This window comes from Argopecten irradians, chromosome 12 (assembly GCF_041381155.1).
Source record: "Argopecten irradians isolate NY chromosome 12, Ai_NY, whole genome shotgun sequence".
Classification (NCBI taxonomy): domain Eukaryota; kingdom Metazoa; phylum Mollusca; class Bivalvia; order Pectinida; family Pectinidae; genus Argopecten; species Argopecten irradians.
The window spans coordinates 28,870,722-28,884,009 of NC_091145.1; the positions used below are offsets into that span (position 1 = coordinate 28,870,722).

Below are 13,288 nucleotides of genomic sequence, written 5' to 3' on the forward strand. Positions count from 1 at the left end.
TCTTTGGCCTGACATAGCAGGGATTTGTACTGAGAGAGCAGTAAAATCTTTGACCTGATGTAGCAGGGATTGGTTCTAAGAAAACATTAATATCTTTGGCCTGACGTAGCAGGGATTTGTACTGAGAGAACAGTAAAATCTTTTACCTGATGTAGCAGGGATTGGTACTGAGAGGACAGTAAAATCTTTGACCTGATGTAGCAGGGATTTGTACTGAGAGAACAACAAAATCTTTGACCTGATTTAGCAGGGATTGGTAGTGAGGGAATAATATAATCTTTGGCCTGATGTAGCAGGGATTGGTTCTAAGAAAACATTAATATCTTTGGCCTGACGTAGCAGGGATTTGTACTGAGAGAGCAGTAAAATCTTTGGCCTTATGTAGCAGGGATTGGTTCTAAGAAAACATTTATATCTTTGGCCTGATGTAGCAGGGATTGGTACTGAGAGAACAACAAAATCTTTGACCTGATGTAGCAGGGATTGGTAGTGAGGGAATAATATAATCTTTGGCCTGATGTAGCAGGGATTGGTTCTAAGAAAACATTAATATCTTTGGCCTGACGTAGCAGGGATTTGTACTAAGAAAACAGTAAATATCTTTACCTGACGTAGCAGGGATTTGTACTGAGAGAACAGTAAAATCTTTGGCCTGATGTAGCAGGGATTGGTACTGAGAAAACATTAATATCTTTGACCTGATGTAGCAGGGATTGGTACTGAGAGAACAGTAAAATCTTTGACCTGATGTAGCAGGGATTGGTACTGAGAGAACAGTAAAATCTTTGGCCTGGTGTAGCAGGGATTCCTGGTGTAGCAGGGATTGGTACTGAGAAAACAGTAAAATCTTTGACCTGATGTAGCAGGGATTGGTACTAAGAAAACAGTAACTTTTACCTGATGTAGCAGGGATTGGTACTGAGTGAACAGTAAAATCTTTGGCCTGGTGTAGCAGGGATTCCCGGTGTAGCAGGGATTGGTACTGAGAGAACAGTAAAATCTTTGACCTGATGTAGCCGGGATTGGTACTGAGAGAACATTAATGTCTTTGACCTGATGTAGCAGGGATTGGTACTGAGAGAACAGTAAAATCTTTGACCTGATGTAGCAGGGATTGGTACTGAGAGAACATTAATGTCTTTGACCTGATGTAGCAGGGATTGGTACTGAGAGGACAGTAAAATCTTTGACCTGATGTAGCAGGGATTGGTATGGAGAACAGTAAAATCTTTGACCTGATGTAGCAGGGATTGGTACTGAGAGAACAGTAAAATCTTTGACCTGATGTAGCAGGGATTGGTACTGAGAGAACATTAATGTCTTTGACCTGATGTAGCAGGGATTGGTACTGAGAGAACAGTAAAATCTTTGACCTGATGTAGCAGGGATTGGTACTGAGAGAACAGTAAAATCTTTGACCTGATGTAGCAGGGATTGGTACTGAGAGAACATTAATGTCTTTGACCTGATGTAGCAGGGATTGGTACTGAGAGAACATTAATGTCTTTGACCTGATGTAGCAGGGATTGGTACTGAGAGAACAGTAATATCTTTGACCTGATGTAGCAGGGATTGGTACTGAGAGAACAGTAAAATCTTTGACCTGATGTAGCAGGGATTGGTACTGAGAGAACAGTAAAATCTTTGACCTGATGTAGCAGGGATTGGTAGTGAGGGAATAATATAATCTTTGACCTGATGTAGCCGGGATTGGTACTGAGAAAACAACAAAATCTTTGGCCTGATGTAGCAGGGATTGGTTCTAAGAAAACATTAATATCTTTGGCCTGATGTAGCAGGGATTTGTACTGAGAGAGCAGTAAAATCTTTGACCTGATATAGCAGGGATTGGTTCTAAGAAAACATTAATATCTTTGGCCTGACGTAGCAGGGATTTGTACTGAGAGAACAGTAAAATCTTTTACCTGATGTAGCAGGGATTGGTACTGAGAGAACATTAATGTCTTTGACCTGATGTAGCAGGGATTGGTACTGAGAGGACAGTAAAATCTTTGACCTGATGTAGCAGGGATTTGTACTGAGAGAACAACAAAATCTTTGACCTGATGTAGCAGGGATTGGTAGTGAGGGAATAATAAAATCTTTGGCCTGATGTAGCAGGGATTGGTTCTAAGAAAACATTAATATCTTTGGCCTGACGTAGCAGGGATTTGTACTGAGAGAGCAGTAAAATCTTTGACCTGATGTAGCAGGGATTGGTACTGAGAGAACAGTAAAATCTTTGACCTGATGTAGCAGGGATTGGTACTGAGAGAACAGTAAAATCTTTTGCCTGGTGTAGCAGGGATTCCTGGTATAGCAGTGATTGGTACTGAGAGAACAGTAAAATCTTTGACCTGATGTAGCAGGGATTGGTACTGAGAGAACAGTAAAATCTTTGACCTGATGTAGCAGGGATTGGTACTGAGTGAACAGTAAAATCTTTTGCCTGGTGTAGCAGGGATTCCTGGTGTAGCAGGGATTGGTACTGAGAGAACAGTAAAATCTTTGACCTGATGTAGCAGGGATTGGTACTGAGAGAACATTAATGTCTTTGACCTGATGTAGCAGGGATTGGTACTGAGAGAACAGTAAAATCTTTGACCTGATGTAGCAGGGATTGGTAATTTGGTACTGAGAGAACAGTAAAATCTTTGACCTGATGTAGCAGGGATTGGTAATTTGGTACTGAGAGAACAGTAAAATCTTTGACCTGATGTAGCAGGGATTGGTACTGAGAGAACATTAATGTCTTTGACCTGATGTAGCAGGGATTGGTACTGAGAGAACAGTAAAATCTTTGACCTGATGTAGCAGGGATTGGTACTGAGAGAACAGTAAAATCTTTGACCTGATGTAGCAGGGATTGGTACTGAGAGAACAGTAAAATCTTTGACCTGATGTAGCAGGGATTGGTACTGAGAGAACATTAATGTCTTTGACCTGATGTAGCAGGGATTGGTACTGAGAGAACAGTAAAATCTTTGACCTGATGTAGCAGGGATTGGTACTGAGAGAACAGTAAAATCTTTGACCTGATGTAGCAGGGATTGGTACTGAGAGAACATTAATGTCTTTGACCTGATGTAGCAGGGATTGGTACTGAGAGAACAGTAAAATCTTTGACCTGATGTAGCAGGGATTGGTACTGAGAGAACAGTAAAATCTTTGACCTGATGTAGCAGGGATTGGTGGTACTGAGAGAACATTAATGTCTTTGACCTGATGTAGCAGGGATTGGTACTGAGAGAACAGTAAAATCTTTGACCTGATGTAGCAGGGATTGGTACTGAGAGAACAGTAAAATCTTTGACCTGATGTAGCAGGGATTGGTACTGAGAGAACAGTAAAATCTTTGACCTGATGTAGCAGGGATTGGTACTGAGAGAACAGTAAAATCTTTGACCTGATGTAGCAGGGGATTGGTCCTGAGAGATAACAATGTCTTTGACCTGATGTAGCAGGGATTGGTACTGAGAGAACAGTAAAATCTTTGACCTGATGTAGCAGGGATTGGTACTGAGAGAACAGTAAAATCTTTGACCTGATGTAGCAGGGATTGGTACTGAGAGAACATTAATATCTTTGACCTGATGTAGCAGGGATTGGTACTGAGAGAACAGTAAAATCTTTGACCTGATGTAGCAGGGATTGGTACTGAGAGAACATTAAAATCTTTGACCTGATGTAGCAGGGATTGGTACTGAGAGAACAGTAAAATCTTTGACCTGATGTAGCAGGGATTGGTACTGAGAGAACAGTAAAATCTTTGACCTGATGTAGCAGGGATTGGTATTGTGAGAGAACAGTAAAATCTTTGACCTGATGTAGCAGGGATTGGTACTGAGAGAACATTAAAATCTTTGACCTGATGTAGCAGGGATTGGTACTGAGAGAACAGTAATGTCTTTGACCTGATGTAGCAGGGATTGGTACTGAGAGAACAGTAAAATCTTTGACCTGATGTAGCAGGGATTGGTACTGAGAGAACAGTAAAATCTTTGACCTGATGTAGCAGGGATTGGTACTGAGAGAACAGTAAAATCTTTGGCCTGATGTAGCAGGGATTCCTGGTATAGCAGTGATTGGTACTGAGAGAACAGTAAAATCTTTGACCTGATGTAGCAGGGATTGGTACTGAGAGAACAGTAAAATCTTTGACCTGATGTAGCAGGGATTGGTACTGAGAGAACAGTAAAATCTTTGACCTGATGTAGCAGGGATTGGTACTGAGAGAACAGTAAAATCTTTGACCTGATGTAGCAGGGATTGGTACTGAGAGAACAGTAAAATCTTTGGCCTGATGTAGCAGGGATTGGTACTGAGAGACAGTAAAATCTTTGACCTGATGTAGCAGGGATTGGTACTGAGAGAACAGTAAAATCTTTGACCTGATGTAGCAGGGATTGGTACTGAGAGAACAGTAAAATCTTTGACCTGATGTAGCAGGGATTGGTACTGAGAGAACAGTAAAATCTTTGACCTGATGTAGCAGGGATTGGTACTGAGAGAACAGTAAAATCTTTGACCTGATGTAGCAGGGATTGGTACTGAGAGAACAGTAAAATCTTTGACCTGATGTAGCAGGGATTGGTACTGAGAGAAAATAAAATCTTTGACCTGATGTAGCAGGGATTGGTACTGAGAGAAAGTAAAATCTTTGACCTGATGTAGCAGGATTGGTACTGAGAAAACATAAAATCTTTGGCCTGATGTAGCAGGGATTGGTACTGAGAGAACAGTAAAATCTTTGACCTGATGTAGCAGGGATTGGTACTGAGAGAACATTAAAATCTTTGACCTGATGTAGCAGGGATTGGTACTGAGAGAACAGTAAAATCTTTTGCCTGGTGTAGCAGGGATTGGTACTGAGAGAACATTAATATCTTTGACCTGATGTAGCCGGGATTGGTACTGAGAGAACAGTAAAATCTTTGACCTGATGTAGCAGGGATTGGTACTGAGAGAACAGTAAAATCTTTGACCTGATGTAGCAGGGATTGGTATGAGGCTTATGATTGGTACTGAGCGAACAGTAAAATCTTTGACCTGATGTAGCAGGGATTGGTACTGAGAGAACATTAAAATCTTTGACCTGATGTAGCCGGGATTGGTAGTGAGAGAACAGTAAAATCTTTGACCTGATGTAGCAGGGATTGGTACTGAGAGAACGGTAAAATCTTTGACCTGACATAGCAGGGATTCCTGGTATAGCAGTGATTGGTACTGAGAGAACAGTAAAATCTTTGACCTGATGTAGCAGGGATTGGTACTGAGAGAACAGTAAAATCTTTGACCTGATGAAGCAGGGATTGGTACTGAGATAACAGTAAAATCTTTGACCTGATGTAGCAGGGATTCCTGTGTAGCAGGGATTGGTACTGAGATAACAGTAAAATCTTTGACCTGATGTAGCAGGGATTGGTACTGAGAGAACATTAATGTCTTTGACCTGATGTAGCAGGGATTGGTACTGAGAGGACAGTAAAATCTTTGACCTGATGTAGCAGGGATTGTTATTGAGAGAACAGTAAAATCTTTGACCTGATGTAGCAGGGATTGGTACTGAGAGAACATTAATGCCTTTGACCTGATGTAGCAGGGATTGGTACTGAGAGGATAGTAAAATCTTTATGACCTGATGTAGCAGGGATTGTTATTGAGAGAACAGTAAAATCTTTGACCTGATGTAGCAGGGATTGGTACTGAGAGAATAATTAATGTCTTTGACCTGATGTAGCAGGGATTGGTACTGAGAGAACAGTAAAATCTTTTGCCTGGTGTAGCAGGGATTGGTACTGAGAGAACAGTAAAATCTTTGACCTGATGTAGCCGGGATTGGTAGTGAGAGAACAGTAAAATCTTTGACCTGATGTAGCAGGGATTGGTACTGAGTGAACAGTAAAATCTTTTGCCTGGTGTAGCAGGGATTCCTGGTATAGCAGTGATTGGTACTGAGAGAACAGTAAAATCTTTGACCTGATGTAGCAGGGATTGGTACTGAGAGAACAGTAAAATCTTTGACCTGATGAAGCAGGGATTGGTACTGAGATAACAGTAAAATCTTTTGCCTGGTGTAGCAGGGATTCCTGGTGTAGCAGGGATTGTACTGAGATAACAGTAAAATCTTTGACCTGATGTAGCAGGGATTGGTACTGAGAGAACATTAATGTCTTTGACCTGATGTAGCAGGGATTGGTACTGAGAGGACAGTAAAATCTTTGACCTGATGTAGCAGGGATTGGTACTGAGAGAACAGTAAAATCTTTGACCTGATGTAGCAGGGATTGGTACTGAGAGAACAGTAAAATCTTTGACCTGATGTAGCAGGGATTGGTACTGAGAGAACAGTAAAATCTTTTGCCTGATGTAGCAGGGATTGGTAGTGAGAGAACAGTAAAATCTTTGACCTGATGTAGCAGGGATTGGTACTGAGTGAACAGTAAAATCTTTTGCCTGGTGTAGCAGGGATTCCTGGTGCAGCAGGGATTGGTACTGAGAGAACATTAAAATCTTTGACCTGATGTAGCAGGGATTGGTACTGAGAGAACATTAATGTCTTTGACCTGATGTAGCAGGGATTGGTACTGAGAGGACAGTAAAATCTTTGACCTGATGTAGCAGGGATTGTTATTGAAAGAACAGTAAAATCTTTGACCTGATGTAGCAGGGATTGGTACTGAGAAAACATTAATGTCTTTGACCTGATGTAGCAGGGATTGGTACTGAGAGGACAGTAAAATCTTTGACCTGATGTAGCAGGGATTGGTACTGAGAGGACAGTAAAATCTTTGACCTGATGTAGCAGGGATTGGTACTGAGAGAACTGTAAAATCTTTGACCTGACGTAGCAGGGATTGGTAATTTGGTACTGAGAGAACAGTAAAATCTTTGACCTGATGTAGCAGGGATTGGTACTGAGAGGACAGTAAAATCTTTGACCTGACGTAGCAGGGATTGGTAATTTGGTACTGAGAGAACAGTAAAATCTTTGACCTGACGTAGCAGGGATTGTTATTGAGAGAACAGTAAAATCTTTGACCAGATGTAGCAGGGATTGGTACTGAGAGAACAGTAAAATCTTTGACCTGATGTAGCAGGGATTGGTAGTGAGAGAATAATATAATCTTTGACCTGACGTAGCAGGGATTGGTACTGAGAGAACAGTAAAATCTTTGACCTGCTGTAGCAGGGATTGTTATTGAGAGAACAGTAAAATCTTTGACCTGCTGTAGCAGGGATTGGTACTGAGAGAATAATATAATCTTTGACCTGATGTAGCATGGATTGGAAGTGAGAGAACTGTAAAATCGTTTACCTATCGTAGCAGGGATTGGTACTGAGAGAACAGTAAAATCTTTGACCTGATGTAGCAGGGATTGGTAGTGAGAGAACAGTAAAATCGTTAACCTGTCGTAGCAGGGATTGGTACTGAGAGAACAGTAAAATTGTTTACCTATCGTAGCAGGGATTGGTACTGAGAGGACTGGAAATACATGTATAAGGATGTGCCAGGTTTGTTGCGGGAGAAAAGCCGGAGTACCTAGAGAAATCCACCGACCTGTAGTCAGTACCTGGCAATTGCCCCACATGGGATTTGAACTCACAACCTAGAGTTGGAAGGCTTGTTGTAATATGTCGAGACATCTTAACCACTTAGCCATAGTGGCCCGTAGAAGGGAAGATATAAGAAAATGTTGCATGATGTCAATGTTGAGTGCAACAGTTCCCTGTTAAAAAAACTTAATTCATGATAAAATAGAGAGTCTGGCAATATAATACAATTGCCTCATGGGTATTAGGATGAGCTAATTAAGAAATGTTTATGCTGAACACAAGCCAACACAACTATGCAACATACTAATTGGGAGTCAGTATTTGTAGCCGTGTAGTGATTTATGGGATTCGCCTGGATGACTCCAGGACTCAGATTTTCTTGTGGAACCCAATCATATTTTTTTGTATTAAGACTCATCAAAATTTTAAAATTAGTGTTTTGGACGTGCCAGAAAAAAAATACTACATAAATTGTTAACTATAGCTACCATGTGATGTACTTATTCAATGGTGTGTATTAGATACATCATGCTTTCTTTAATTATGGTATTACAGGAGCGGTCACTACATATCCACCAGAACCTCCAGGGAGTTGTCAGCTACATCCATAATGTCATGCAGCCACTACTGTCTTCAAACTTTGTCTATGTACCGGTAAGTTTAGGTTTTATACATGCGTGGTGTGGGAAGAGTTCAGATATCAAATAAATCATGTACAATTCAGTTTCATGTGTCAAGTTAAACTCATGGCTCAAATATCTTTCAAATTTATGTATTCACTACTTATATTCAAGTACACTTTTGACCTTTCTTCTCTAAATGGTGGGAGGGGTTCTTATTTGCTGTGAAATACGGTATAACCAAAATCTCTACCACTAAAATAACTTTAAGTATTATCATGGTTTTTCCATCTTTAAATAGGTACAGTCAAACCTGCCTTAGTGACCACCTCTGTATAAAGACCACCTGCTTATTATAAGACCACTTTTACACGATCTACCTGTGTATAATGACCATCTTCTTTTGTCCCTGGGATAGTTTCTATAAACAGGTTTGACTATAATGCTATAATGTTTTGTATGTCTAGATCAGTGCTTACCTACATGTCTCTTTGTTTATTAATCAAATGGCATCACATTCATCAGTGTACCAATACCTTCATGAATTAGTCTATGTAATGTTTCAGAGGTTGACCCAAATACCAAAGGGATTTGTGGAGAAAGTGGAGTCTGAAATAGAACATTTAAGGCCGGGTAAGTTTTTTCCATTTGATGTAAGAAAAGTGAATATTTTACTGTACCTGCAAAGCAAACAAATAATTATATTAACTCCATTTGTATAAATCGTCATGAAAGTACAAAATAATTAAGAATATCATATAAAACAAACATATTATTCCTAATTAAAGGTTGACTTAAGTTTAACTATTGATGTATATATATAATGTTTATCAAAAACACATTTTCATTTAATTCCAATTATTCCTTTTGACTTTAGCATCATTTAGCTCAATTCTGTCTTCAGTTATTTTGATGACTGAAAGTTTGAAGCGGTTCTCTAGATAAAGATTCTATATATTTTGTTTGATATGATCCAGTTTATAGAAAAATCCATGATCAAGACTTTAAGACGATAGACCCTGCAACCTGTTCAGCTTTAGTTTTACCAGATCTTTGTTTTGTTGGAGATTTGACCTCATCAGCCCATCCCAAACAGCATTATACTCCTACTATTAGTGTGGAAATCAAGGTAAATTTTAAAACTTCACTAGAACTTAAGCATTACTGTTACTTGAGTTGACAAGCCTAATCAATAAATAATTGTGGACTAAAATTCTACTTTTGTTGTTGCTGAAAATCTTTTGTTTATGACTTCTTCATTAAATGTTCAGGATGTTGACACTGAATGCAACAGGATGTCTAGCTAAACATTTAATCTTGATAAAGTCAGACCTAAAGTCAGATTTGTACTATGATGCTCTACGATATGCTCTAATACAATAATTGTAGAGCATTGTATTTGTAGTGGAGAGGAATTACATGTCTAATTTTGATTAAATTGGCCAAACATATAAACACTGCTAATTACTTTCTCTTCAGCCAAAGAAAGGCTTCCTACCATCCCAAAAGAGCCTTGTACATAAGGACTCAATCAAGAGCACGGTCTGCAAATTCTGTATGCATAAAAAATTAAAGGTAAGCTTTGACTAAAAAAAAGGCTGTGACAAGCTTAATTGGTTACTTCACGTGAATTCTTTCATGTGGAATTAATGTAAAATTCATTGGAAATTCATGTGTATTACAAAATATTTTGTTTACTTGATACAATATAAAGGCCGCAATGGCCAGGGCTCCAGTGGCAGAGTGGTTAAGATGTCGTGACATATTACCACAAGCCCTCCATCTCTAGGTCACGAGTTTGAATTCCATGTGAGGCACTTGCCAGGTACTGATCGCTTGTTGGTGGTTTTTCTCTGGGTACTCAGGTTTCCCCCACCATCCAACATGGCACGTCCTTGCATGAGCCTGGCTGTTAATAGGAAGTAAACCTAAACAAACCAATGATATGATAAAACCAGAGAGCTGATACAAAGAGAGAGGTTGAAAGATTTTACTGTAAAAAGTGATACCACATTTAAAGGGACAATTAAGTCTAAGAGAACATTGAAATTTGTACGTATATCGGAAAAAACCCAGTCCTAATGGAAATTAGATCAGTCGGCTTTACTGTGATATGCCAGAAAAACCCATGATAGTGAAATGCGTGTGAAATGTTCAAACTCGCTTTCTGTCCACCATTACACAATGTGGTCGAACATCTTGTATGCCGAACCCTGTCCCTTGCTCGTAGAGTAATGCAACTTTTGTCTAGAACTGCTCAAATCGCTCTTACAGTAGTGTGTGTACCTTATTAGGCGAATTATGTTGCCTTAAAATCATTTGATCACCTCCTCAGTGGTTATGTAGTTCATTTCTTTAACGTGCGTGACTTTGGCTCGGATATGAGTACAGCATACATATTATTCTTGCTTAATCATATTGATCACCAATTTATAATTACAACGGTATCAATTAAAATACTAAACATTGACGTGGAATTTGTCAATATTTTGTATTATATGTTTCATGAGAAATGTAGAACAATACATTTATGCCATAGTTTGCTTCTTGGTTATGTAAAAGAATTAACCTGAATGAATTGTCTCTTTAAGAGATCTTCAGAGAGAAAAATATGTAAGTGTTAAAGTGTATTTAAAAATGAAATTTCATGAAAAAACAAATAGCATGATTAGAATCCAGTGTGAGAAATGCTTATAATTTCTATGTTATTTCAATATTTCAGGAAAAGGAAGGTCGATGGAACAACAGTAGTAATTACTGTCCCCTTGATCTGTTTTCAGGGTAAGTGATTATGGTTTCAATACACAATTTTATAATGCATAATTTTGCTTCAATTTATTAATTTCTAAATTATAAATCCATTGCTTAGTAAAAACATTTTTCTGCATATCCGTTGTATGATATATTGCTTTTATTTTTAGCCCACCATCATCAGATTGTGGGCTATTCAAATCGCCTTTCGTCTGTGGTCGATGGTCCATCCGTCCGTCCGTCTGTCCTTCTGTCCTTTAACAATTCTTGTTACCGCTATTTTCTCAGAAAGTACTGAAGGGAATTTTATATGTAGGTTACTCTAGGGCCCTAGTGGTGCATTTTGGGAACAATCGGTCAACAAGATGGCCGCCAGGCAGCCATATTTGATAGTCAAAGTTTGTTACCACTAATTCTTAGAAAATACTGAAGGCATTTGTCTAGTTATTACACTTTGGGACCGATGGTCAACAAGATGGCCAACAGGCCTCCATCTTGGATTTTGGTAGTGAAAAATTATTACTGCTATTTCTTAGAAAGCACTGAAGAGATCTGTCTAAAATTTTATATGCAGGTTCCTCTAGGGCCCTGGTAGTGCATGTTGCATTTTGGGATCAATCGGTGAATAAGATGGCCGACAGGCCTCCATCTTGGATTTTGATAATTGAAGAATGTTACCGCAATTTCTCAGAATGTACTGAAGGGATCTGTTTCAAATTTCATGTGTAGGTTCACCTAGGGGTCTAGTGTCTTTTTGTGCATATTGGATTTTGGGACAGATCGGTGAACAAGATGGCCGACAGGTAGCCATCTTGAATTTTGATAATTGTTTGTTACTGCTATATATCTCAGAAAGTACTGAAAGAGTCTTTCTTTAATTTCACATGTACTATGTAGTAAAAGTTTGAAAAGCAGAGAAAAGATCCCTCTTTGCATTGTCAGACATAGATCATTCTTTGGTGGGCGCCAAGATCCCTCCTGGATCTCTTGTTTGGTAAGCTTTGAAAATTTCAATTGTAAGAAATGCCATCTATAATCTAATATAATTCTAAAACAAAGATTGCACTTGGTGCTATGTAAAATTGTTATTATATGCAATCCAAATAACTCATAATGAAAGATGTTGTGTGATGTATGAAGGAATATGTTTAGTATGAAAGATGTTGTATGATGTATGAAGGAATATATTTAGAATTGAAGATGTTGTATGATGTATGAAGTAATTGAAATCCAAGTCATTTCTCTAAATACATTTACATGATATTGTAAGAATAAAACATAGCATCTGTGTAATTTTGTATTTGTGTACATTTCAGGGACAGACAGAGAATGAAGCATGCTTTAGTATCACTATACAGTATTCCACAAAACAACTTTAAAGTATTTCAAGTAAGTATGTAATGTGCTTAAATAAGATAGAAATGTTACACAAGATTTGAGAAGTCCAAGAGGCCCAATTGGCCGAAGATACCAGGTGAAGGTCTTGGAGCAAGTTGTTAGACATGGTTATCAATAACAACAATGATTTCTGCCTTGATATAGGATTATATTTACATTTCCGTTTTCTCATTACTATATAACCATATCAACTGCGAAATCGTTTACACTTGCGTAAATGCAGTGGTTGCCGTGCAATAATACACACACCTGAACACTGACTTCCGCAAGTAGTGTGAATGCGCATCCGATTAGGCCTCTTGTGTTTGTTCAACAAATCTTCAATATACTGCATGTATGAATGTAATCTATATCTTGAATTATATATCAGCAAATAAAATATCTAACAACTGTTGTATACATGGGATAAAAAAACATAAAGTTAATGTGGAACTATATTTTGTGTACTCTCTGAATTTGACGTTTCCCGCCATATTGGACCCAGCTGTTCCAGGATTCCATTAATCGACCGGCTGTTCCAACAATCGTATAACATTAAAAAACAGATTATTATTTTATTTGAACACTTAAATTTTAATGAAATAATCGGTCGAAATGTAAATATAAGGAATGATTGTTATTGTTTGTTGTTTACTGGTGTGTAAACTGCATTTTTTGTACAAATATTTTAGCATGGCTCTCTAATGGGCGTCATTTAAAATATCTGTACATAAAATGCAGTTTACACACCAGTAAACAACAAACAATAACAACCATTCCTTAAATAAGTGTTGTTTTTGTTATGTACAATTATTATAAGAAATAATGAAAAAACATAATGTTAAGAATTTCAAGAGGCCCAAAGGGCCAAATTGTACTTTGGTGTTCCCATACAAGTGACCTTAATTGATGTATTTACATAGGATTCCATATGTTGTTATGGATATGAGTGATCATGTTAAGAGCAAAAACATCAGATATCA

At 38.3% G+C, this 13,288-nt stretch overlaps 1 protein-coding gene across 1 annotated transcript in view; it reads left to right on the forward strand.

Annotated features, from left to right (window-relative positions):
• LOC138336827 (inositol-pentakisphosphate 2-kinase-like) overlaps positions 1–13,288 on the forward strand; it is a 40,789-nt gene that overhangs the window by 13,347 nt on the left and 14,154 nt on the right. Inside the window, exons 3-8 of the mRNA XM_069286418.1 lie at positions 8,113–8,211; positions 8,744–8,810; positions 9,155–9,306; positions 9,657–9,752; positions 10,900–10,958; positions 12,245–12,317. Of these exons, the coding sequence (XP_069142519.1) occupies positions 8,113–8,211; positions 8,744–8,810; positions 9,155–9,306; positions 9,657–9,752; positions 10,900–10,958; positions 12,245–12,317 (546 nt within the window). The remainder of the gene's footprint in view (positions 1–8,112; positions 8,212–8,743; positions 8,811–9,154; positions 9,307–9,656; positions 9,753–10,899; positions 10,959–12,244; positions 12,318–13,288) is intronic.